The sequence below is a fragment of the Xenopus laevis genome, chromosome 4S, assembly GCF_017654675.1.
Source record: "Xenopus laevis strain J_2021 chromosome 4S, Xenopus_laevis_v10.1, whole genome shotgun sequence".
NCBI lineage: Eukaryota > Metazoa > Chordata > Amphibia > Anura > Pipidae > Xenopus > Xenopus laevis.
In genome coordinates, this window is record NC_054378.1 from 90,462,597 (window position 1) to 90,485,392 (window position 22,796).

Below are 22,796 nucleotides of genomic sequence, written 5' to 3' on the forward strand. Positions count from 1 at the left end.
AAGCGTAACCTTGGAGCAATTCTTTTTTTTTGATTCACAGCAACAAGCGCTTCTGATGCTCATGCACCACTACTACTGTTACAAGCGGTCACAGATACGGTACTTCCAGACGCACGTGACTTTAGGTGTGGCTATCAGGGGTCACTAACTCAGTTTCTCACACACCTTGCACACAGATTAGACTAGCATAACAGCACCCCAAACACCAACCACAACCCAGATAATTAATTCGCTGCCACAGCCTATCATTTACATGCGATAGAAACCTAATGTGAATATTCCCTTGTTTGCTCTACCACGTAATATTTCACAGTACACCAAAGCATTAAACACTCTCTCACTATAGTCAGGGTAAGTTCCTACTGATAAAACAAGTACTCCAAGGGTTAATCAGCATTCAGACAAACTAGCATTTGCATTCAGAATGCAGAGGGTTCAGACTCACAGTTACACTCTTTTAGGCTAGGTTTGTTTAGAGCACCAAAGACAAACATATTAAGTTATATATTTATTTAATATTATAAAAGGCATAACAGTGCAATTAACAAAAAGATGTTACAAAAAAAGTTATACATTCAATAATACAATTACAAACAGTTTATAAAATAAAAGGGAAAACATGGAAAACCTATACTAGCTTCAAAGGTATAGAATTCCTGGTCCTGGAGGCAAGGGGAAAAAAATGGGATAACTTCCAATCACAATTGGTCCTCCTAAGTAAAACCAATTCTTAGTCAGAAGAACTGACTATCTGTTATTTCAGGGGCATCAGGTAACTGCACACTGCCCCCTCCCTCAGGAATACAAAGGGGTGTGGTCTAGCAGGACACAGATTGATTTTTTTTATGATCTCCTGTGAGTAGGAATTGGACCAAGAATATAATGACCATAACTACTTACAGGAACCTAGGAGAGAGATGATATTATATTCCTTGGTTACTTCTCTCATGGATTCCATAGATATTAAACATCAATACTGTGTGACCTGCCCCGATATTCACATCTGTTGTACAGAATACCAAACCTAGTCATGTTTGGACTTGTTTGAAACCTGAAATTACCTTCAACCCATCACCAGTTTTTTTTATGCTGTTGGAACAACAGTTATGGGTTCTTTGAGGATAAATATGGTTTAGGACATGTTATGCGTGACCTTCACAGCTTTGGTTGGACATAGATATCGTACGATTGCTGTCAGGGGCCGAACATCGGCTGATCTGTTCTTTTACTACTTTATTTGATCTGAATGGTTAGTGGCAGGTCGGGAGATGATTGGATCTTTGCATCTATGGCCAGCTTAAGCTCTCCCTCCTTGGGCTTTTCACCCTCCACACTTATCAGCCAGGGCTTGGAGATGGGCATTGTAGGCTGTGACCTTGTTATAAATGGCTCACTCCAGACCTAAGTGATTAGAGGCCTATTATGTCCCTGATTTAGGTGAAGAATACGAACGTCACAAGAGGTATTTCAGAAAACTATGTTAGTGATCTAGGAGGGGGAAATGGACAATAAAATAATGCTAATAGCAAAAATGGAGTTTCCATGTCCTTTAACCATAGGTGACAGCTGGTGTTCTATGTTCCCTCCCAACCTTTTGAACCTGTGAGCAACATTCAGAAGTAAAAGGAGTTGGGGAGCAAGACTAGCAAGAAAAATGTTCTAGGGGTTCCAAATAAGGATTGTCAACCTACATTGATTGACAGTACACCTTGTTTTTATACAACCAAAACGCCTCCAAGCCTGGAATTCAAAAATAAGCTCCTGCTTTGAGGCCATTAGGAGCAACATCCAAGGGGTTGGAGAGCAACATGTTGCCCCTGAGCTACCGGTTGGGGATCACTGCTTTAAGGTCTGCACAAATTTTGTATTAATTCTGACTCACGCACATAGTATTTAATAACAGCACACACAAGTTTAAAAAGATTTTTTTTGAGCACATAGAAGGAATTACTAGTTCAGAGTTAGGACCAGAGAAAATAAAAAGTAAAATTGAACATTTATTTCTTCAAAATTGGCCATTAATCTGTCCCCAATTTATGAAAAATTGGCCCCTTATAAAAGGCACCCTCTGATATTGTTAAATTCATGAGTCATTGTATTGAAAATGTGACCCATTTCCTTCTCCTAAATTAAAATATAAGGCCCCTGCAAGCACAACAAACACACTGGGCCCCTCAGAGTAACACATTAAAAGGTTAATGTCACCTGGCCTCAGTCTGCATGAAAACTCTTTCCTTTCTCGTCAAACTGGGAGAAGAGACTCTGACAGGAACACGGCCTGTTAGCAACCAGGAATAATGTCAACTTTTACACAAGTCGAAATTCTAAGCGGAAAATAGAAGCTACTTTCGATGAGATGTCGGGACCAAACCTACCGCAACTTACAGAAGTACGCGCCCCTACTCGTCACTCCCCGAAGTCGGCTACGTGACGCGTCATTACGGTTACGTGTAGTCGAGACGCCGTAGTCTCGCGAGAGGACACTTGTGGCGTCGGGATTTCCTGTAAGACAGGAGCCAAGGAGTTTGCTATTCACAGCGTTTCCGTGTAAGTACTGATCCGGGACTGCGGGCTATTTTAAAAACATCAAAACTAAAAAATAAAACGAAAAGCGGAACTGTTGAGCATCAATGGTCATTATATAGGAGCCCTGTTTTGGCAACATTTACGCAGCTGTGCCTGGCAGCGTAGTTATCAGCGCTAACATGGAATGGCAGTGTCCATGGCAACAGTGACAGGCGGCACTTGTCAGTGACAAGATCATCTGACACATTATTCTTCTATCTGCTGCTTGTTTGTGTGCTGATTCTTGTTGATGTTACCATGGCCCATAACTGAGGAGAGGCGATAGTTACAGGCAAGGGGGGAACCCAGAGTCTATAATTCCCAGGGGGACCCAACTATTTCGGTCATACAGTGGGTCACTTCAGACACAAGGCTACAAACTAGAGAGAGGCCTCCTAATTTAAGATACAATTAGAAGGTACTGACATTTAGGAACGTGTTAGGTTCCTTTTGTTTACAAATGTTTTCTTCAGATCACTTGAACTGTGACCCAGGCATTTGCAGCCTAATGCTAATCTGTATGAGGGAGTGTAGCTTGCTAGGCCTTTTATGTACACAGCAGGACATTTGAAAATATACAATGAAGAAAACATTGCTCATATTTCTGTTTATACAGGTATAGAGTGCTTTGGGCTTTTCAGGAGTAGGGATGTTTTTACAATGTGAATCTTCATGTCTTAAGACTGCAAAAAAAAATCTGTTTTATCTTAGTTAGGATAAAGTGTTATTATTACAAAGAAAAAGGATATTGTTCTTAAAAATTAGGATTACTTGCTTAAAGGGATCCTGTCATCGGAAAACATGTGTGATATCACTCCAACTTGCAGTTCAGCAGTAAAGAGTGATTGAAGTTTATCAGAGCACAAGTCACATGACTTGGGGCAGCTGGGAAATTGACAATATGTCTAGCCCCATGTCAGATTTCAAAATTGAATATAAAAAGAATCTGTTTGCTCTTTTGAGAAATGGATTTCAGTGCAGAATTCTGCTGGAGCAGCACTATTAACTGATTCATTTTGAAAAAAATGTTTTTTTCCATGACAGTATCCCTTTAAAATGGATATATTGGAGATGGTCTTTCTGCAATTCGGAGCTTCTGCAAAAAGGGTTTCTGGGTTAAATATCCCATACCTGTATGCTATGAGGCGGCAGTTGGATTTGGTGTTTACCACTGCCTGGAATAAAAAGTTGTTTGCAGTAATACTGCTGGAGTTCCTCTTCCTTCTCCTATACTTGAATCTTTTACAGCAGTTGCAGCACAGAACAACTATTTAGGAATTGGATGCATATCATTTGGAAAAGCTGTGCTAACCACCATTCCCCTCTTCTATTTTGGAGGAGGCAGTTGGAGTTCTAGTTGAATGAATGAATACTTTAACGCTAGGATTCCTTTTTAAAGGAATATTCTTTTAAATGTAATACCTAAACACACCGAGTAAAGTGCAGTTTGAGTGCAATCACCATTTTTCAACATGGCAAAAATGATTCCCAGAATTTCTACATCGTTGTGATGCAAATGGATGATTATTTTTTCTGTAGTTGCTCTGCGTCTACTGCAATTGTATTGAAATTGTCAAAATAGGCTGCAAATCGGCCGCAGTTGTGTTGAATGCTTTTAAAGTCTGCCTTGCATTACTTCTGTTGCTCACCATACAAGTGACATCTGCGTCTGATTCTCTGTATGCATAAGTGAACCCTGAAGGTACCGGCCTGGTCAGGAGTTGAAGTATCTCCAGGGCTCCCCTGCATTTATAAGTGCAGAATTGAAGGCAGGAAGGGCTAAACAGCGCCAAGTTTGAGTAGTGCATTTTGATGCAAGCACTTCACTATGAGGAAAAGAGCAAGCTGCTTGCTGTGGACTAAATGAGCCCTATCGTGTGTAGGCCTCTGCAGACCACTTTGAATATAACACGGCCAGCGTTAGGCTGCACTAGATTCAAAAGACATGCAAAGTAGGGGCATCTTCTCCTACCTGCCCCTACTTTGCATGTCTTTTGCGTGCTCAATGCAGGGTGCTGCTCTTGTTCTTGCGCCCCCTACCCCCAAAAATGCCTTTTTCATTGCCTTTCTGCATTTGAAATAAAAGCATATTTCAGTATTTTCTTCTATTATTCAAGCAACATGTGTTAGACATTAGGAGTTTATCGACTGGATACTGTGTTGGCCAAGCCAGTATATCACCACCATAAGATGCCTGGGGCAGAACCAGCACCTTTCTGAAATTAAGATTGTCTGAAGCTTTCCTGAATTTAGTGCTCTCTTCACCCTCTTCTCCCCCTGTATGGGTGACTTCTCGCCTACTCGCCTTTTTTTGTTCCTTTTTTCTCTATGCCCTTTTTGCCTTTGCGGTCTTTTCTGCAGTAATTGTATTCATCAGTTGCTGCTGTTTGAATCACTGCATTCAAGTAACAGACCTGTTTAGCTCAATCTGCAGAAATAAGTTTTTGCAAAGATTAGAAAAGATAAAATTGATTCCTTGGCTGGGTGGATTTCGCTGGGACAAGTCACATGCTGTCTACTGCTTGTTGCCGTAACTATCAAGAGCACCTATTTAGGTGGTGAATTGTCTTCTGCCTCATTCCTACTTTCATATAAAAAAAAACCCGAATGCTCTTTTATTGATATATTGTATAGCATCTCTTTCTATTTTGTCCCTCTTCATCTTCCAGTCATATTTAAACCACTACCTGGTTACTAGAGTAAACTGGACCCTTGCATTCTAGACCCTGACATGCTTACATTCTAGACAGTAGAGGCTAAATAATTCAAAAAGAAAATTAAAACCAATTGCAAATAGTCTTCGAATATGTATGTGTACGTGTTACTAAATATAATACTAAATATTAACTTAAAATGAACCACCTTTTTAATCAATTGTCTAGTTCCTCTATAGATAAATTTTAACATGATATCATGGTAGCATTAATATCTAAAGGCTTTATGATCTAGACAAATTTGTTCATAAATAGACAAACAGAGCATCCTGACTAGCTGGTTTACCAGTTTATAAACAGGCAAGCTGTTGCATATTAGCTTCTGAAACCTGGCTTTTTTTACTCCCACCTTTAAATATTTCGATGTAAATGGTCTTTGCCTTAGATACTTTTCCAGAATTGGCCCTTTTACTATTCAGCCATTCTAAAACATCATCCATATTTCAATAAAGGTATCCTTTTAGATATAATTATCTTTTAAAGACATTAGGCTTATTTTCATACTTATTATATCTGCATTTGCAGAGAAGTGGTACATGGCACACACTTATATATGCATAATGTAAAGTTTAATTAATTTTTCTTTTATATTAATTGCTGCCTATTTTTTCCATTAGGAACTGAATGATCTTTGTGTTGAATGAGACTGGTACATGCTAAATGAAACAAAAAACAGTCTGCATTATATTTGACCATAGCTTACAACAAGTAGTCTACAGTCTTGTAAGTATGCTTTTGGAATTAGATCCTACATATATTGACTTTGTCAAATTATTAGAGCATATATTAACTTGTATTATACAGCAAATCCTCAGTTTTACATACCCTGTTTTAAGTTTCCCCTCATTTTACACAATATATTATGCATTATGATTTTAAATTTTGCCATATTTTTCCACTTAAAATACCATGGTGCCAATACCCAATTAATTTAGCCAAAGAATATCTGGTGTTCAGCTTTTGCCAACTCTATGACAGAATGTTTCATTACACAATCTGGTGGACAGAGAAGGAAATTGTTATGAGCAGCACACTTCTAAATTTGTGCAACTGTAGTAGCTATATTTTCAAAGGACCTTGTACCTTACTCAAAGTGTTTCTTATATTATGGTTTTTGTTTGCAACAAAATATCATTTAGAATTCATTCCGTCCTTAAATATACAGAAGGTGGACAAAAAGAGAATAGCTAACAATATCTGAGTAAAAATATAGTTGTAAAATGGATTCCTCTTCATTGGCTCATACAGCCATGTCTGGGTATGATGACGTTCACAAAATAAAAGGAGAAAAATGAAATAATTATTAAAAATTTGAATTATTTGCTTAAAGTGAAAGAAGGTATTCCCATAATTAGTATTTTTGGATAATTGATCCCAAACCAGTACCAAGTTATACATTTTTGGTGGCCAAACGACTTTCCACTCAAGACAGCATAATCTTTTAAAGTATGTCCTAATTTGTGTGTAATCCCCCTGTATAACATGATATGTGGGTCTAAATAAATAGGGGAAAATTTAAGAACACATGAGCCTTCAGGCGCTAAAATCACACAAGAGTTCCTGAACATTTGCATTTGCATTTGCGTTTCTTTTTTGGAAGGTTTGCACATTTTTAAATCGACCCCTAAAACATTAAAAAAGATTATGTATTGAAAATAAAACAAAACAAATTGAACAAAAAACCCTGATTTGGAAACATATGTAAAAGCAGCGGGTACAGGCCCCAGTCAATACGTTTAAGAAATATTTAAATTCGCACTTACAAACTACAGAATGCTCATCGAACAGTTCCAGAGGTATAAAGACAATTCGATTCCCCAATGCATAGATGGTAAGACGTACACTTCACAAGATCAGTAGGGTAAGATCAGTATATAGTGTTCCTCCAAATGCCCAAGCCTAAAACTTCATCAGGGTTAAAAAAAAACTTTCTTTTGGACTCATTGAATGACTATTACTCACATTATGTTATCTGTTTTGCTATTGGAAATAATTTTTACATGGAACCAGAAACTTGATAGTTTTAGTTTTCTGACTATTTGCTCCTCCTTGTATCTATTTATAACTGATTTTGAAAGCCTAATTTATACTCGGTGCATCAATAAATATATATGCCAATGTAATTTTATCACTTTCCAGCTGTCCAATGGGAGTAACAATCAGGTTCTGGAACTATGGAGGCTTCCTATAAATAAGTCACCACTGACGCCTTTTACAAATGGGTGGACCTGGAGCTTTGAGAACATACTGTATACTGTTAACCTTTATAGTTATATAGATTTTAGACTCGCTGACCTGCACATCTTAATCTCTGCCAGCTAGCCACACATTTCAACCAACTCCCCCTGCAGGTTACCCACTGACCAACTGTACGGTCAGGTATAGGTTAGTTTTCCAAACTAAATTCTTTTTTCTGGATATATCACTTTTACCAGACTCATGCAAGAATGCAAGAGGTGGGCCACTAAACCCATCTAAAAACAAATGATCTGTAAGGCTACAAATGTATTGTTATTGCTACTTTGTAGTACTTCTCTTTCTACTCACGGTCCTCTTCTATTCGTATTACAGTCTCTTATTTATATCTGTGCATGGTTGCTAGGGTAATTTAGACCCTAGCAACCAGAACTTGCAAACTGGAGAGCTGCTAAATAAAAAAAACCAAATAGCTCAAAAACCACAAATAATAGAAACATTAAAAAAATTAAAACAGAATATATTATCTCAGAATATCACTCTCCATGCTAGAAGTTAATTTAAAGGTTAACGACACCTTTAAGCTCTTGTAATGCTTATATGTATCTCATAATCAGTGCTTTACGTTGCCCCTAAAAGCCACCGACTGTCTCTTAAAAGCGTAGGACCTACATTGATCTTGTTGACCATCTGCTGGCTCATAGGTCCAGTTTTATTGTCAAGTTTTTGTTTTTTTTTTGTTTCGTGTGAGGTTAAGATTTCATATAGGATTAAAGAGGCAGTATACCTCCCTGCACACCAGTTCAGTGAATACGGCTTGTGCTGAACATAGTTTTTTTGTATATTGGTTTAATCATGAGCTGAATCTTGAGCTGAACAGGACAAACAGGGAAACCTAAGATACTCCATATTTTGTTCCTGCAAGGTAGATACATTAGATTACCATTGCACTGATAATCCCCCTCCATAATGCAGTTTTGCATATCTGCAAGCAAAAGCAGGATGAAGGGAAGGGGTTGTTTTTACACATCTTATTGTTTGTTAAGGGTAAGGCCACACTGGGTGTTTTGGGGAGATCACACACGGCGGTTCCTCACAAGGAAACTTCGGGCGACTTCGGAAAACGAAGTGCCGCGTGTGATTATCGCCTGCGATTTTTCACTTTAGCCGGCTCAGAGTGAGGGAAGGCGTTTGGGGAGATTGGTCGCCTCAAAGATGAGGCGATTAGTCGCCAGGCGACCAAATATCCCCAAAATGCCCAGTGTGGCCTTACCCTAAAGGAACAGTAACATTCAAGACATTCAAAGGAGAAAAGGTTTAGATTACACAGCAGATAAGCTCTGTAGAACATAATGTTATCTGTTATCCACTATTTAACCTTTGCCATATAGCCTTTTTCAATTTCCGCCATTGCTACACAGCAGCTTGGTTAAATGAACTATAGTAGTGTTTCTGAAGCCAACAGATCAGTTTTACCAGTGCAGGGTAACAGTACATGATATTCTCATTACTTTAAAACACTTTCATTTTTTTGGTGTTACTGTTCCTTTTAATGGCTCTGCTAAGAAACAGGTAGGTGTATGCTGTCCTTTTAAAACACAAATAGCATTTTATTCTTTCTCAGCTATGCTTTTAAACTTTAATCCTGGTCATCTTTGAAGGGAATTACATCTGGAACTTTTTACTTCTGCTGTTTATTATACAAAAATATGTATTAATATGTGCAATAAACCTTAATGTAATAATGACTTATACATGCATTTGTGTTGTTTCTCCTCCCTTTCAGATCTGTGCCTAGTCTGTGTGACCAAAACAATGGAGGAGCAATGTCAGGCCATGCAAGGACCTCCTGTTCAGCAATTCCATACACAGGTAAGGTCCCAGCTGTATATTTAATGCCAATCATTTAAAGTTACACTAATCCTCCCACTATCTATTTTTTTGTAATTGTAATTATGAAAAATAAATTTGTAATGCATCATGATGTCTGACTTTCTATAGTTTCTATAGAGGTGTGAAATTATTGTATATGAAGTATCACTTGGGGGGAAAACCTAGCATAAAAGGTTATCAGCAACTGTTGTGCAGCCATTCACAAATAGGCTAGGGCAGGTATGGAACACAGACTACATTAATAGATTCTATATGAAAGCCTAATGCATGTAGCCTGCTTCAGTAGCACAGAGAAAATGTCAGGGAAATAATAGCTGAAAGCCCTGGGTTCAAGACCTACACCAGGCTAAAGTTTACAAACTGTTATCTAATATTAATCAGTGGTGTCCCAATTTGTCACCTGTAATAACCTTTACTGCCATCCTTAAACCCCTCCTCTCTGTAGAAAAGGTGCTGTTCTTAATGGGGTGGTTCATCTTTAAGGTAACTTTTAGTATGTTGTAGAATGTCCAGTTCCTACCATCTTTTCAATTGGTCTTCATTATTTTATTCTTATAGTTTATTTACCTTCCTCTTATTGTCTTACTTATCTACATATTCAGTCCCACATTCAAACCATTGTCTGGTTTCCAGGGAAATTATGCCCCTAGCAGCCAGATAGCTGCCGAAATACCAGACGTGTGAGCTGCGTTAAAACGAATAAAATAAAAGACCCATTGCAAATTGTCTCAGAATATTGCTTTTCACATAATATTAAAAAAATCATAGGTAAGCTACCCCTTTAATCTCTGCCACTTACAGTAGTCAAATGTAGCTTCAAGTGTATATGGTCTTTGTTATTATCCCCCCCCCCCAAATGCATCTTCAGACAGCGCTTTTCTCTTCTGGGCCAAATTTAAGAACCAAATGTAGAATCAAAAGCCATCTTTTTCACGCTACTGTGAATGTTCCTGCGCTGGTCTGGAGAAAACAAAACTGAAGAGGAAGAAAATTGTGCTGCAAAAATACCTTGGGCCCAGGTCCAGACTGGAATTCATAATAGGCCCTGGCATTCCAAGTACACAGAGGCCCAAGCAGTCCCCCACCAGCCCAGTAAATATTGACTGTATATGGCAACTTACAGCAGCACCTCTGGCATTTGCCAGAACCCACAGATTGTCAGTCCGGGCCTGCCTGGGCCAGTGCAGTTTTCTGCTAATGGGCGCACCAGCTTGAAGTATCAGGTAAGCTCTTATAATACACAAAAGCCATGAATATCTTGTAAATTATATCCTTATAAATGGTGAGTAGTGATGTCATCAGTTATAAACGGTGAGTAGTGACGTAATTTCTGTCACATGACTCACTAAAATTTGTGTATTATAATTAATAAAGTACCCCCAGTTGTAAAATATGAGGATATTATAAGTTACCTCGGAGTTCCATGACCTGTATAAAAACACTCGGCCTTCGGCCTCGTGTTTTTATATGGTCATGAAACTCCTCGGTAACTTATAATATCCTTATATTTTACAAGAGGGGGTACTTTATTCACTATATAATCACTAGTAGGGGCTGGGGGTTCTAACATTTGGAACTCTCCAGTGATTTTAACTTTAGTGTTCTCCCTCTCTCTCCCCCCTTCCTTCCTGATGTGTTCTCCTTAGGGTAAGGGCACATCTGCCGATTCGGGAAGATTTAGTCACCTGGTGACTAAACGCCTCTTCTTTGGGGCGACTAATCTCCCCGAACACCTTCCCCCTGTCTTGCACCGGCTATAATGACTTTGTAGTCCGAAGTCACCCAAAGTTTCCTCGTGAGGTGACTTAGGGCGACTTTGGAATACGAAGCGCCGCGTGTGTCCATGCCGCAGGCGACTTTTCATTATAGCCTGCGCAAGACAGGGGGAAGGCGTTCGGGGAGATTAGTCGCCCCAAAGAAGAGGCGATCAGGCGACTAAATCTCCCAGAATCGCCAGGTGTGCCCTTACCGTAAAAGGGGTGGTTCATCTTCAAACTAGTTTGTTTCAGATAAATCACCAGAAATTTGAAGCAGCTCTGGGAGGGGGGTTGCAGACCCTGTAAACTGTTCTAAATGGATACATTTAGTTGAAACATTTCTTTTCTTTGTCCCTGCTGAGCAGAATCTCTGGGTTTCATTACAGGCAGCTGTTAGAATTGATACAATAGTTGCTAATACTCCAGAGATGCTGCTGAGAAATGGATCAACTAAATGTTGCAAAATTGTTACTGTGTAGAGTCTGCACCTGAATTACTGAGCTGCCAGACTGAAACACCAGATACGGGAACATTCAACTTTAAATTTAGATTTTGGAAAAACAGTAAAAAATAAATAATGGAAAGTAATTAAAGCTTAACTAAAGAAGTATGCTAGAAATGTTGTACATTATGTTTTTGTCTTCTGTACCAGCCCAAGGCAACCACAGCCCTTCAACAGTGAAGCTCTTTGCCTCTGAAAAAGCCCCTGTAGCTCCCCATCTTCTTTTCCGCTGATTCACTGCACATGCTCTGTGCTGCTGTCACTTATTGAGCTTAGGGGCGACTCAAAATAAACACATAGAATATGTGTCATAATATAATGCTGATTAGTAATTAATAAAGATAATTATTACATGTCTGCACAGAAACCAGTACAACTAGTATCAGAATTGAATAATCAGCCTTGTAGCATCAGCTTATATTACAGGCCAACCTCATTTTCTAATTGATGTTTTGTGACAACCCCTAAACTTAGCTTCTCGACAGCTGCTCAGAGCCCACTGAGCATGTGAGTGTTGTAGACACTTTCCAAGATGGTGACCCCCTGTGCCAAGTGTAAAGTCTAGGATTATTGCTGCTATTGAGAAGCTGAAACTTTAGGTTGATGCAATTAGTTCAGTATATAAAATATGACATTTTAGCCATATTCATTTTTAGGGTTTAGTTCTTTTTTAACATTTAAATAAATATATATGCATAAGAAGACCAGCTCTGTGCTGTGCTAGGCACCAGAGATCAGAGGAATTGTTGTAGAGTTGGAGTATTGTGTCAATTTCTGGTTGTTTACTCTTCTACAAAGATGCTTCTAATTGGAAAAGCTTCATGTTTCGTGAATTCAGCATCTTTTGTCATTGCATATCAAGAGTCGCGAATATCTTAGTGTAGCTGTTGAAAAATGTATTGTAAGGACTGATGTGGATAGATTATAAAACACGTGCTATTAAATTTCTGATCTACAGTGGGAGTTGGAAGCACAGGTTTTTCGATGCGCTAAAGTAAAATACCACATTTAATTACTTGAATAATTTAGCTGTTTTAATAAATTGGGACTCACAATATGTGCACATGTACATTTTATGGCTGAGTATTTTTTAATCAGGGTGTGGTTTGTTTGGAATGGTTTTTATAGATTGCACTTTTTACAGTAGAGTATATTGGCAGTTTGGGAATATTGTATCCCTATAAAACTTTGCACTTTTAACAAAACAACATTTCTAGTATACCACAGATTGGATGTTAATCCATAAAACCCAATTAGCTGATTTAAAAAGAAAATCCACTGTACACCATTCTGTTCTCCAAAGGTCATGATGCCACAGATGTGACAGCTGGTCATTCAGTGACCCTTCTACCCACTGCAAGGAATAGAGGGTGGGGGGAAAGACTCAGATGCTAGGAAAAGGGCTGTGAAGTTTGCGTACAATTCCCACTGTTAAACAGATTACCTCTAATGAAGTGTCTAATGCTTAGGGCTCATCAGCCTAATAAGTAGAGGCAGCTTTATTCAGTGTCTCTGGGCAAACCCCTGGCCCTTTAGCTGTGGATTTCCACTCTGCCTCCTTCTTGCAGAGAGGTGCCGACCCTTACCATGCTAGACAGTGTGTGAACTGACATGCAAATATAGGTCATTGCATATGTAAATGTGCGATTACAAACTGGCATGCCAAAACACATTAGCTAGAGTATGGACTCAGCATGCGGCTGTCACTGTGTCTTAAAGACTCATGCTAATATTTGTCAAGTCCTAATGCATTCTTAAATTATAAGCGTGGCAAGTTTTTTCCTCATCATTTTCCCCTTAATGCATATGTTTGGATTGATTTTTAAGCTAGTATAGTGTAAGATGTAGACATTTATTAAATAACTAAACTTTTGCAAGATCTATACAAATTGACATTGAGGGGCAGATTTATTAAGGGTGGATTTTTTGGTCAAAGCGATCAAATTCGAATTGTGAATTATCCAAACTCGATTCGAGTTTGAATTCTTATTTTGAGATTTATCATTCTCTGGCCCTTAAAGAACTCTAATTTGACTATTTGCCACCTAAAACCTGTCGAATTACTGTACACTATTACTATTGCTAAGCTGGTTGACTACTGTTACTTTGCATCAGCAGTCATCTGTCCTCAGCCTGCAGCCTCCAAACCCCACAATTCCCTGCACACTTGATTTCAATAAGTAACAGAACATCACAGTGCAATGCATTGTGGGTTATGTAGTTCCTGCATGCTGTCTGTAAGCTGCGGAGAAGTTGTTACAATTTGTAACATCAGTGTTTAGTCCCTCCTTCCCTGCCAGGATTTCAAATGATGCAGAAAGAGAAGAACTGTTAAACAGCTGGGTTTCAGCATAGAAAATGGCATTTATTCATACTTTTTGAAGAAACAGGAAACTGATGGGTATAGTAGGGGTTTCTGTGTTATGTGGGCCTCTTTATCAAATTTTGGTTTGGAAGCAGGAGTTTCCCTTAAAGGAAATCTTGCCGCTGCAGGAATTTTAGAAATGTTCTGTTTCTGATACAACTTTGTACTTGAATGCAAATAACCTTCATTATGACAAACTTTTTTTTGTTGTTCACCATAAGGAGCTTTATCTTTAAGGTGGGTGGTGGATGTTTTCCCCCTCAAACTAGTATAACTTTCTCTGGTCAGCTAGTGTTGCTAATCCATCCATGGATGTTCTGCTTTTGTATATTTTGACATAAATTTTGAATGCCACTGCAGTGATCTTGTTTAGAAACAGTATACCTATGGATACTTACTAGCTTAGAAGTCTTTACATATACTTCTCACTTCCATTTTGTATAGAACAAGTTCTTTATAATGAATTTCTCCTATTTATTTTGTTTCTAGAAAGCATTACGGCCCGACATGGGATATAACACACTTGCAAATTTCCAAATCGAGAAGAAGATTGGAAGAGGCCAGTTTAGTGAAGTCTGCAGAGCAACCTGCCTACTGGATGGTGTACCTGTTGCCCTTAAAAAAGTTCAAGTAAGTGAACTCTTATCTTGCAATTACATCCTGCCAGCGTATGTAACAAGCTATTGGACTAGTAGGTGTTCATAAGCTTTTGGTAATAGAGTACAGGTATGGGAACTGTTATCCAGAATGCTCAGGACCTGAGGTTTCCAGAAAATGGAGCTTTCTCTAATATGCATCCTTATACCTTAAATCTACTAGAAAATCATTTAAACACCAAATAAACCCAGCAGGCTGGTTTTGCTTCCAATAAGGAAATTAAATTAAATCTTAGTCTGGATGAAGTACAAGGTACTATTTTTTATTACAGAGAAAAAGGAAATCATTTTTAAAAAGTTTAATTATTTAGATAAAATGTAGTCTATTTCCTAATTTGGAGCTTCTGGTTAATGGGTTATCGGTAGAAGAAAATTATCCTGTAATCCTTTATAAGGGGCAACCTTGTCAAATTAGAGGATCCTTTCTTATATGGGCATCTTAAAATCATGTGTTGCATAAAAAGGTAAACAATTAAATTAAAAAATCTTTTCACTTGTTTATTGAATAAGAAATAGGCTCATGCTCCCATATCTCATGCTCATCTGCATGATAGTAGGGTTTTGACATTTCTTGTGACTGGCAGCTGCCAGCAGCATAGAAAATATTATTGCAAAATGCTAATACTTTATAAAGACTACAGCTTTATTTTAAATGTATTTGGTCATTATAGTGTCACTGTAACTAAGCAGATATTCGCTTAAAAATATAATTTTATTTTTGAATTTCTTAATATAAATAGCACCTTATCATCATATAAATAGAAATCATATCTTTATTCAGGTTTATAATAGAGATCATATATATATAAATAAAGATTGTGTGCAAGTTTCCTGTACATGTATAAATGTCTGCTGTACATACTGAGTTATATGTATATTAGAACATAAGTTTAGGAGGAGATTCTCTCACATTAAAAGCTGGCCATCTAAAGTCAGGTTGGTAGACAACTTTGGAAGCTTTGTAAGTAAGCTATTTCTATAGTACAAGTATAGGAGGCATTATCCGGAAACCCATTATACATAAAGCTCCGAATTGCAAGATTGCAATCTCTTATGGACTCTCTCATTTTGGGATAAAAAAATGAATTAAAAAAATGATCTGTGATAACAAAACATTTCCTTTTACTTGATCCCAACTAAGATGCAATTAAGCCATATTGGTGGGAAAACAATCATGTTGGGTTTATTTATTGTTTAAATAAAGACCCCTTATCAGTAAAAGCCTAGGTCCCGAGCATTCTGTATAACAGGCCCCATACATGTAACCGAATTTTTTGAGTGGGAATATTCCAAATGTTAAATAGTGAATATGGACCCTAAGAAAGTAAAGTGAAGGGTTTTCACTGGGAAAGAGAGAGGGCAATGTGGGTTAGCTAGCTTGTAACCCTGAGCAGAGTATGCAAAACAGGGCTCCGTGGGAACAGAAGGATGCAAATAAAAGGTGGGGGGGGGTCAAATATTCTAATCTTAAAATGAGGTCACATACAGATTTAGTCTTTGCCCTGAGCTAATTTAGGTCTAGGCAATGCCTTACTAACATGGAGGTTCAGTAGCACTATGACATAAATAATAGCTCCTTTTTGATCCTCTTTCCTAGTACTTTACACTATCTAGAATGCAGGCAGCATTCTTTTTAGTACATGTAGGTTTTGTATGGGTAGCCACCATATGGACATTATGTGATAGACTTGATGCTGTAGCTTTTTTCTAAAAGAGAAAAAAGATATATAGGGCACTAACTGAACAAAATTGCCTCTTCCGTTTCCCTTTCCTCTAATAAGGTGCATCATTGAAGCACACAAATGCAATCCACTGCCTTTTACCAGTCTAAATAATGCATACAGGCACAACATTTGCTTGTCAGTGCACACTGGGTGGATTGCCACTTTTTGCTCCAAAATCCCTCTGTAACAGTAAGTGTATTCTAAAGACAGGGCAGAAGGCACCAGTTTGCATTTTCTCCTTTGGTGAGGAAACTCAACGCTTGACATTAGCCTTGACATGTGGATTTTGTGAGGATATATCTTTCAGGTTATGATTTAAGGTGAACTTAGTGTCCCTACCTGGTAGGATAAGTACCCGATAGGATTTTGAAATACATTTTAAGACTTCCTCATTAATCCGTTATCTTTCAGGGCTAGACCAGCTCAAAGGATGTAACACACAAGGGCCATTTCACACCAGGCATTTTCTTCTCTGGCATAACTATGGTGTGGGAGAAACCTTTGATCTGCTTCCATCTGATCCATAAATGTGCACTGACCGCACAGCATGGATGAGGTTCAATTATACACCAAAATTCTCCCCCTCTGTGCACAAACAGGACAATGCTGTGCCTATATGTGTGCTGTTGTTTGTGCAGAAGAAATTGAATCGGCAAGTCATAGTATAGGGGGATTTAAGGTGTTAGTTTTCTAGAAATAGAAAATAGAGCTGGGTTCAGTTTCCAGTTAACAAGTGTGACTTTAGTTTTTAGTAAGAATCGTTCTAATGGCAGTTATATCATCCTGTTCCACCAGTGGCTCTGAGCATTCTGTCCACATTAGTAATGCAATAATAATAATATTGTTCACCTGTCTCTTCTATAAGACAGCTATGATGAGTGACCTTATTGTCTCTGTAACCTCAGCCCAAAGTATATGTACAAAATGTGACAGGGCAAACCTTTTGAAATCGAAAATAACTAAGTGGTATAAAGGTGATATCTTTATTGGCTAACAAAGAGCTCCTTACCTTCAACATAACAATACAATGCCTTAGTTTGTGATTGTGTTTTGCAGTTAAAATTTAGCTGTGGACTGTATCTTTAAGATGGGGAAATTAAATGGTTGTAATAAAGCATTTTGGCTTTTTATTTTAAGAGGTGGGTTTTATATTACATATAGCTGGTATCTTTTCTTTAATAAGGCAGTAAGTCATTTGATTGAAAAAGTAATTGTTAACCCATTTAAAGATTTTCATTATACATATCACATTGTAAAAGTTAAGTGTTCCATTGGCTGTGAATTGGCTGAAAGTTTTTAACCCCCCCCCCATTTTTTTTAAAACTTAGCTCTGTCTATAGACTACATCTATTCACTCTCATTAATACTATTCATCAAAATAACCTCTATGCATATTTATTTTATCCTGTCTAGATTTTTGATCTGATGGATGCCAAGGCTCGAGCAGACTGTATCAAAGAGATTGACCTCCTTAAGGTAAACACTTTTGATGCACCCTAAAATTTATTTGTACAGCGTAGTTTTTGTGTTGAGTCTGCTGCTTTGATGATTTCTTTTTCTTTCGTCTAGCAGAGCCCCTTTTTTAAGTGCCTCTTGAAATCTTTGAACCACTTATTTTTCATATTTCTTGTGAACTTCACATCCTTAAATAATGAAGGAAAGATGTTTACATCTTAAGATAAAACTGTATTAAAATCACTGATCTCTACTGGAAATTTTGGCAGTAGGATTATATGATGGCCTGCAACCAATTATGCCTTGTCTTTTGTAATATTTTACTTAATAAATATTAAAAAAGACAAGTCAGAAGTAAGTAAAAGTAGTCTTCGGTAATTATACAACATTATTTTGGTATATAGTAGATGGTTATGATAGATATGGTTATAAGCTGGTTATAGTATCATGATATTTATACTGCTAATTGTAGACAGAAAGAGTTCATCGTAATAATATAAAGTTGCTATAGATTTCTGTTACATTATGGAAAATAGTTGTAGGTTTTGCATTGATAATTATGGGGAATGCTAAGATGATTTGTAGCTATTATTACACAATGATTTAACTGCCCCTTTGAGAACCCGGATTTGAGACCACAGCCTTTAAATATCCTTATATCAGCAAATGAAATGACAGAAGTTACAGCTAGAACCATTAAGCCATGAGTGCCCATACTTTCCCCATGCGAGGTCTACTTTCAGTGATATTGTCCCATTATGATCTACATCCATAAAATGTATTATTAGCATTCTGTTCCATGAAAAATATTACTTAAATATTGATTTATTAGAAAATGTATATTACTATATTTAACAAACAACTATTTCTTATGTAACCTTTGTAATAATAAATATCTGAATGAAAACCATGAAATATGAGGGTGATTTAGATAAGCTGTTTGTTGACAGTGTTTTGAGGTCTACTGATCACCAGCTAAAGGTCTACTGGTAGATCCCGATCTACCTTTTGAGCACCCCTGCATTAAGCCAATCTCTGAAGTTACTTAGAAATATTATCCATTGCTTCAGTGTTCATCTTCAAAATGTAAAGCTCTCCTTAGTATTTTTTTATTTGGAGGCTTATCAAGCTTAGTGGCACACTAGCTAACATATATCCATCGGTCTCTTGGTAAGCTATATTTTTTTGGCTGCCATCTTGCTCTCAAGAAGACCCTAAGTTGTTTCCTTAGTCACCCATTACTGCAGCATTCGAAAAACTTAGTTATCCTAGCTCTAAATATGCCTGTACATGACATGCAGTTAAACTGGCAACTTTTTAGTACACTTTTACATGCAAAATTGCAAATTGATTTTTACCATGCAGATTAAGGGGCAGATTAAGGGGCAGATTTATTAAGGGTCGAATTGAAAATTCAAATTTTAAATTTTTTTATGGTTAAAACTGTCAAGTTTGACTAGGGAATTATCCAAACTCGATTTGAGTTTTGAAAAAAAATTTGAATTCCATTTTCGAGATTTATCAAAACCTGGCCCTTCAAATCAGACTATTCGCCACCAAAAACCTGCCTGTTGATGCTAGTGAACCCTAGGTCTTCATGCTTCCAACAGTAGACTGTGTCAATAGCCACAGCGTATTTCTGTCTAAAAATTGGACACATGCAGCATTCTTGCTGGAAGACACTAAGGGGCAGATTTATTAAGGGTCGAAGTGAAAATTCAAATTCGACATTTTACTGCCACTTAGAATTTACTTGTTTGTGTACATTTTTTTCTCTTAGCAATTGAATCACCCAAATGTTATCAAATACTACGCATCTTTCATTGAGGATAATGAGCTGAATATAGTATTGGAATTAGCAGACGCTGGGGATCTTTCCAGGATGATAAAGGTACTCTTTAACAATGATCTTCGAAGCTAAAATAAAGGCTCAGTTACGGAGATATTTTGTGAATGGTTTTCTGGCGCTGCAGAAAGTAAAATTTTATCATTTATAACATGTTTAATTTGAATGCAATGTAAATTTAAAAGGACATATATAATTCAAAGGCATACTACCAGCCCAAAATATTTGTTTTTTTTATTCTCTTGTTATTAGTACAGGCAGTTTCCACTTACTAAATATATTTGTTTTTCTTTAAATTACATATTTTAGAACTAAAGTGAAAGAGTTTTGTCCACTGCACCCTCAGTAGTTAAACCACTGGACCCATCCATGGAGCATTTGCTTTCATGTTATTAGTCATGCAGATTGTTGCTTTGTGAGGTGCAAAGTAAACCTTTACTTAACATCTACCATAGGTTGGTGGTGGTTACAGGGCTTCCCAACACCCTGCAATTGATCCTCAGTATTCAGCTCAGATTTAAAAGCAACAGTTATGACCCATGTGCCCCCCCCCCCTCAAGTCACTGTTGGTTATTGCCTGGTAACCAATCAGTGGAAACCAAGAGAGCTGAAAAACAGTAAGTAATGTTCTGGCTATTATGTTACACATCCAGTCACTCCAGCCTTTTACATTACATTTCTGACTAACTATATTAGATACATTTTTTTATTTTGCACAGTTTTTATTTTTATACTGAACAATTCCTTTAAGGCTTTTATGTATAGAGACACAGATATATTATGTATGGCCCCTCGTTCTGAATATGTTTGTTCACCTACTGAGTATTGTTCCCATGTGTGTTACTGCCTTCAGTTCCATGGCTGCTGGACTTCTTTTTGCTTAAGACTGCTGGACTTCTTCATAGACTTAAAGCAATACTGACATGTTCCTATAAAAATCACGGGAATGTGTCCGTATCAAAAAGGTGCTATACGCTGAAGATTTTCCTCTAAAAGCTCCCGAAAAGCCACTCCCAGTCCCGAAAACCTTTGTGAAGCCGACCCTCTGACACTACTTACAGATCTTCTGTGGTTGTTTCAGTTAACGCTGGGCTGGGGGTGGATTGATCCTTATATAGGCTGAAGTCCTGTTTTCATTTGTAATTAAGCTATGGAAGGATCACAAAATGTACAAAACTAACTAACTGTTAGTTGAGAATATGATTCATGTTTTGCAGGGGGTTCCTTTGTGGGAGGCATAAAAGGTGGACTTTTTTGTAAAATAAAGGTTTTAAGTAAAACGTGTAAAAAAAACATAGAAAAACAAGTAAAGCGAATTTCTATATTTTTTACTGAGATTTGTGTCACAATTGAAAGAAAAACAGACCTACAAAAGCATAAAAACAACAGGGTCAGTTAGAGTCTTGAACCAAATCAGGAACCTAATTTGAGAAATCCAGTGGAAAAAATAAGCTCATCTAGATCTTTCTGCAGCCTTTGGCACAGTTGACTACCCACTCCTCCTAGGCATTATATACTCAGCTGGTATTAGTGACGCTGCTCTTTCATGGTTTACATCTTATCTGTCTGACCGTTCCTTTAAAGTTGCCTTCTCTAACTCTACTTCTACTATATTCCCTCTCTCTGTTGGAGTTCCTCAAGGCCCTGTTCTAGGCCCTCTGCTGTTCTCGCTCTATACTACTTCACTAGGAAAACTTATTCAGTTGTTTGAACTTCAGTATCACCTTTATGCTGATGACACCCAACTTTACTTGTCTACTGACCTCTCCACTTCTGTCTTTTCCCAAGTTACAGACTGTCTCTCTGCTGTCTCCTCCTGGATGTCACAGCACCACCTGAAACTGAACCTTTCAAAAACAGAACTCATATTTCCTGTCCCCTGTCCCTCAGATATCACTCACAGTACAACACCACCTTTCATTCCACCACACAAGCATGCTGCCTATGAGTTATACTAGACTTGCATCTGTCTTTTTCACCACACATTCAAACACTTGTAAAATCTTGTTGTATTCAACTGCTCAACATTGCCCGAATACGACCATATCTCAGTTCAGAATCAACCAAAACACTTATTCAGTCTCTTATCATCTCCCACCTTGATTACTGCAACCTACTCCTCACAGGTATCCCAACAAGTCACCTTTCACAACTCCAATCTGTTCTAAATGCTGCTGCTAGACTCATTCATCTATCTCACCGCTCAACATCCGTTGCTCCCATATGCATGTCCCTTCACTGGCTCCCAATCTCTTCTAGAATCAAATTCAAATTACTAACACTCACATTCAAGGCCCTTAACAATGAAGCCCCTCCCTATATTTCATCTCTGATCTCCAAATACTCTCCTTCACGCTACCTTCGTTCTGCTTCTGATCTTCGCCTCGCTTCTCCTCTGATTACTTCTGCCCATTCTCATCTACAAGACTTCTCTCGGGCCTCTTCTTTTCTCTGGAACTTTCTGCCTTGAGCTGTCAGACTTTCTCCTTCTTTCCAAACTTTCAAACACTCCATAAAGACCCACCTGTTTAAAGAAGCTTATCCAATGTACCTTAATTAATCAATCATTGTTGTATCATAAAGCACAACATTTTTCTAAAATCCTAATGTCTCAATTGTACCCTAACCTTTAGTTTGTAAACTATAATTTGTAGGGCCCTCTAATCCTATTGTACTCTGTAAACCCTTGTTTGTTATCCACCATTTATTCCCTGTTTGTTATAACTAAGGTAAAGCACTGCGTATCTTGTCGGCACTATATAAATAAATGATGATGATGACTGAATGGTAGACTGAATACTATAAATTATAGGGAGTTGAGCTTGTTATGCAAGGGCATGGACAAGAGTCTCTTTGGCATATGGTTTGCATTCTGGTTAAACTTTTGCCACAACTTGTGGTTTAAGATGGTCAGACTTTGAGACAGTTGATTTGAGGTATAAGGCCAATTTCTCACAAGACGTTTTCTCCACCAGCTCCTCTTGAAAAGCAGAGTTAGCACAAATATGACCCACTGCCACTTCATGTGTCCAGATAGTTACAGGTATTACACCTACCTGTCACTGTCTACACAGGGCAGAATTGTGCCAGAACACGACCGTGAAAAACGCTGTGTGCGGTGTT

The 22,796-nt window shown here is 37.8% G+C and overlaps 1 protein-coding gene across 1 annotated transcript in view; it reads left to right on the forward strand.

The window, feature by feature from the left end:
- Positions 1-2,513: 2,513 nt before the first annotated feature.
- Positions 2,514-22,796, forward strand: part of nek7.S (NIMA-related kinase 7 S homeolog) — a gene marked incomplete in the record, with an annotated part of 41,713 nt that continues 21,430 nt past the window's right edge. The window contains 6 exon segments of the mRNA NM_001091286.1: positions 2,514-2,545; positions 5,897-5,997; positions 9,262-9,347; positions 14,482-14,622; positions 17,786-17,848; positions 19,608-19,718. Of these exon segments, the coding sequence (NP_001084755.1) occupies positions 9,291-9,347; positions 14,482-14,622; positions 17,786-17,848; positions 19,608-19,718 (372 nt within the window).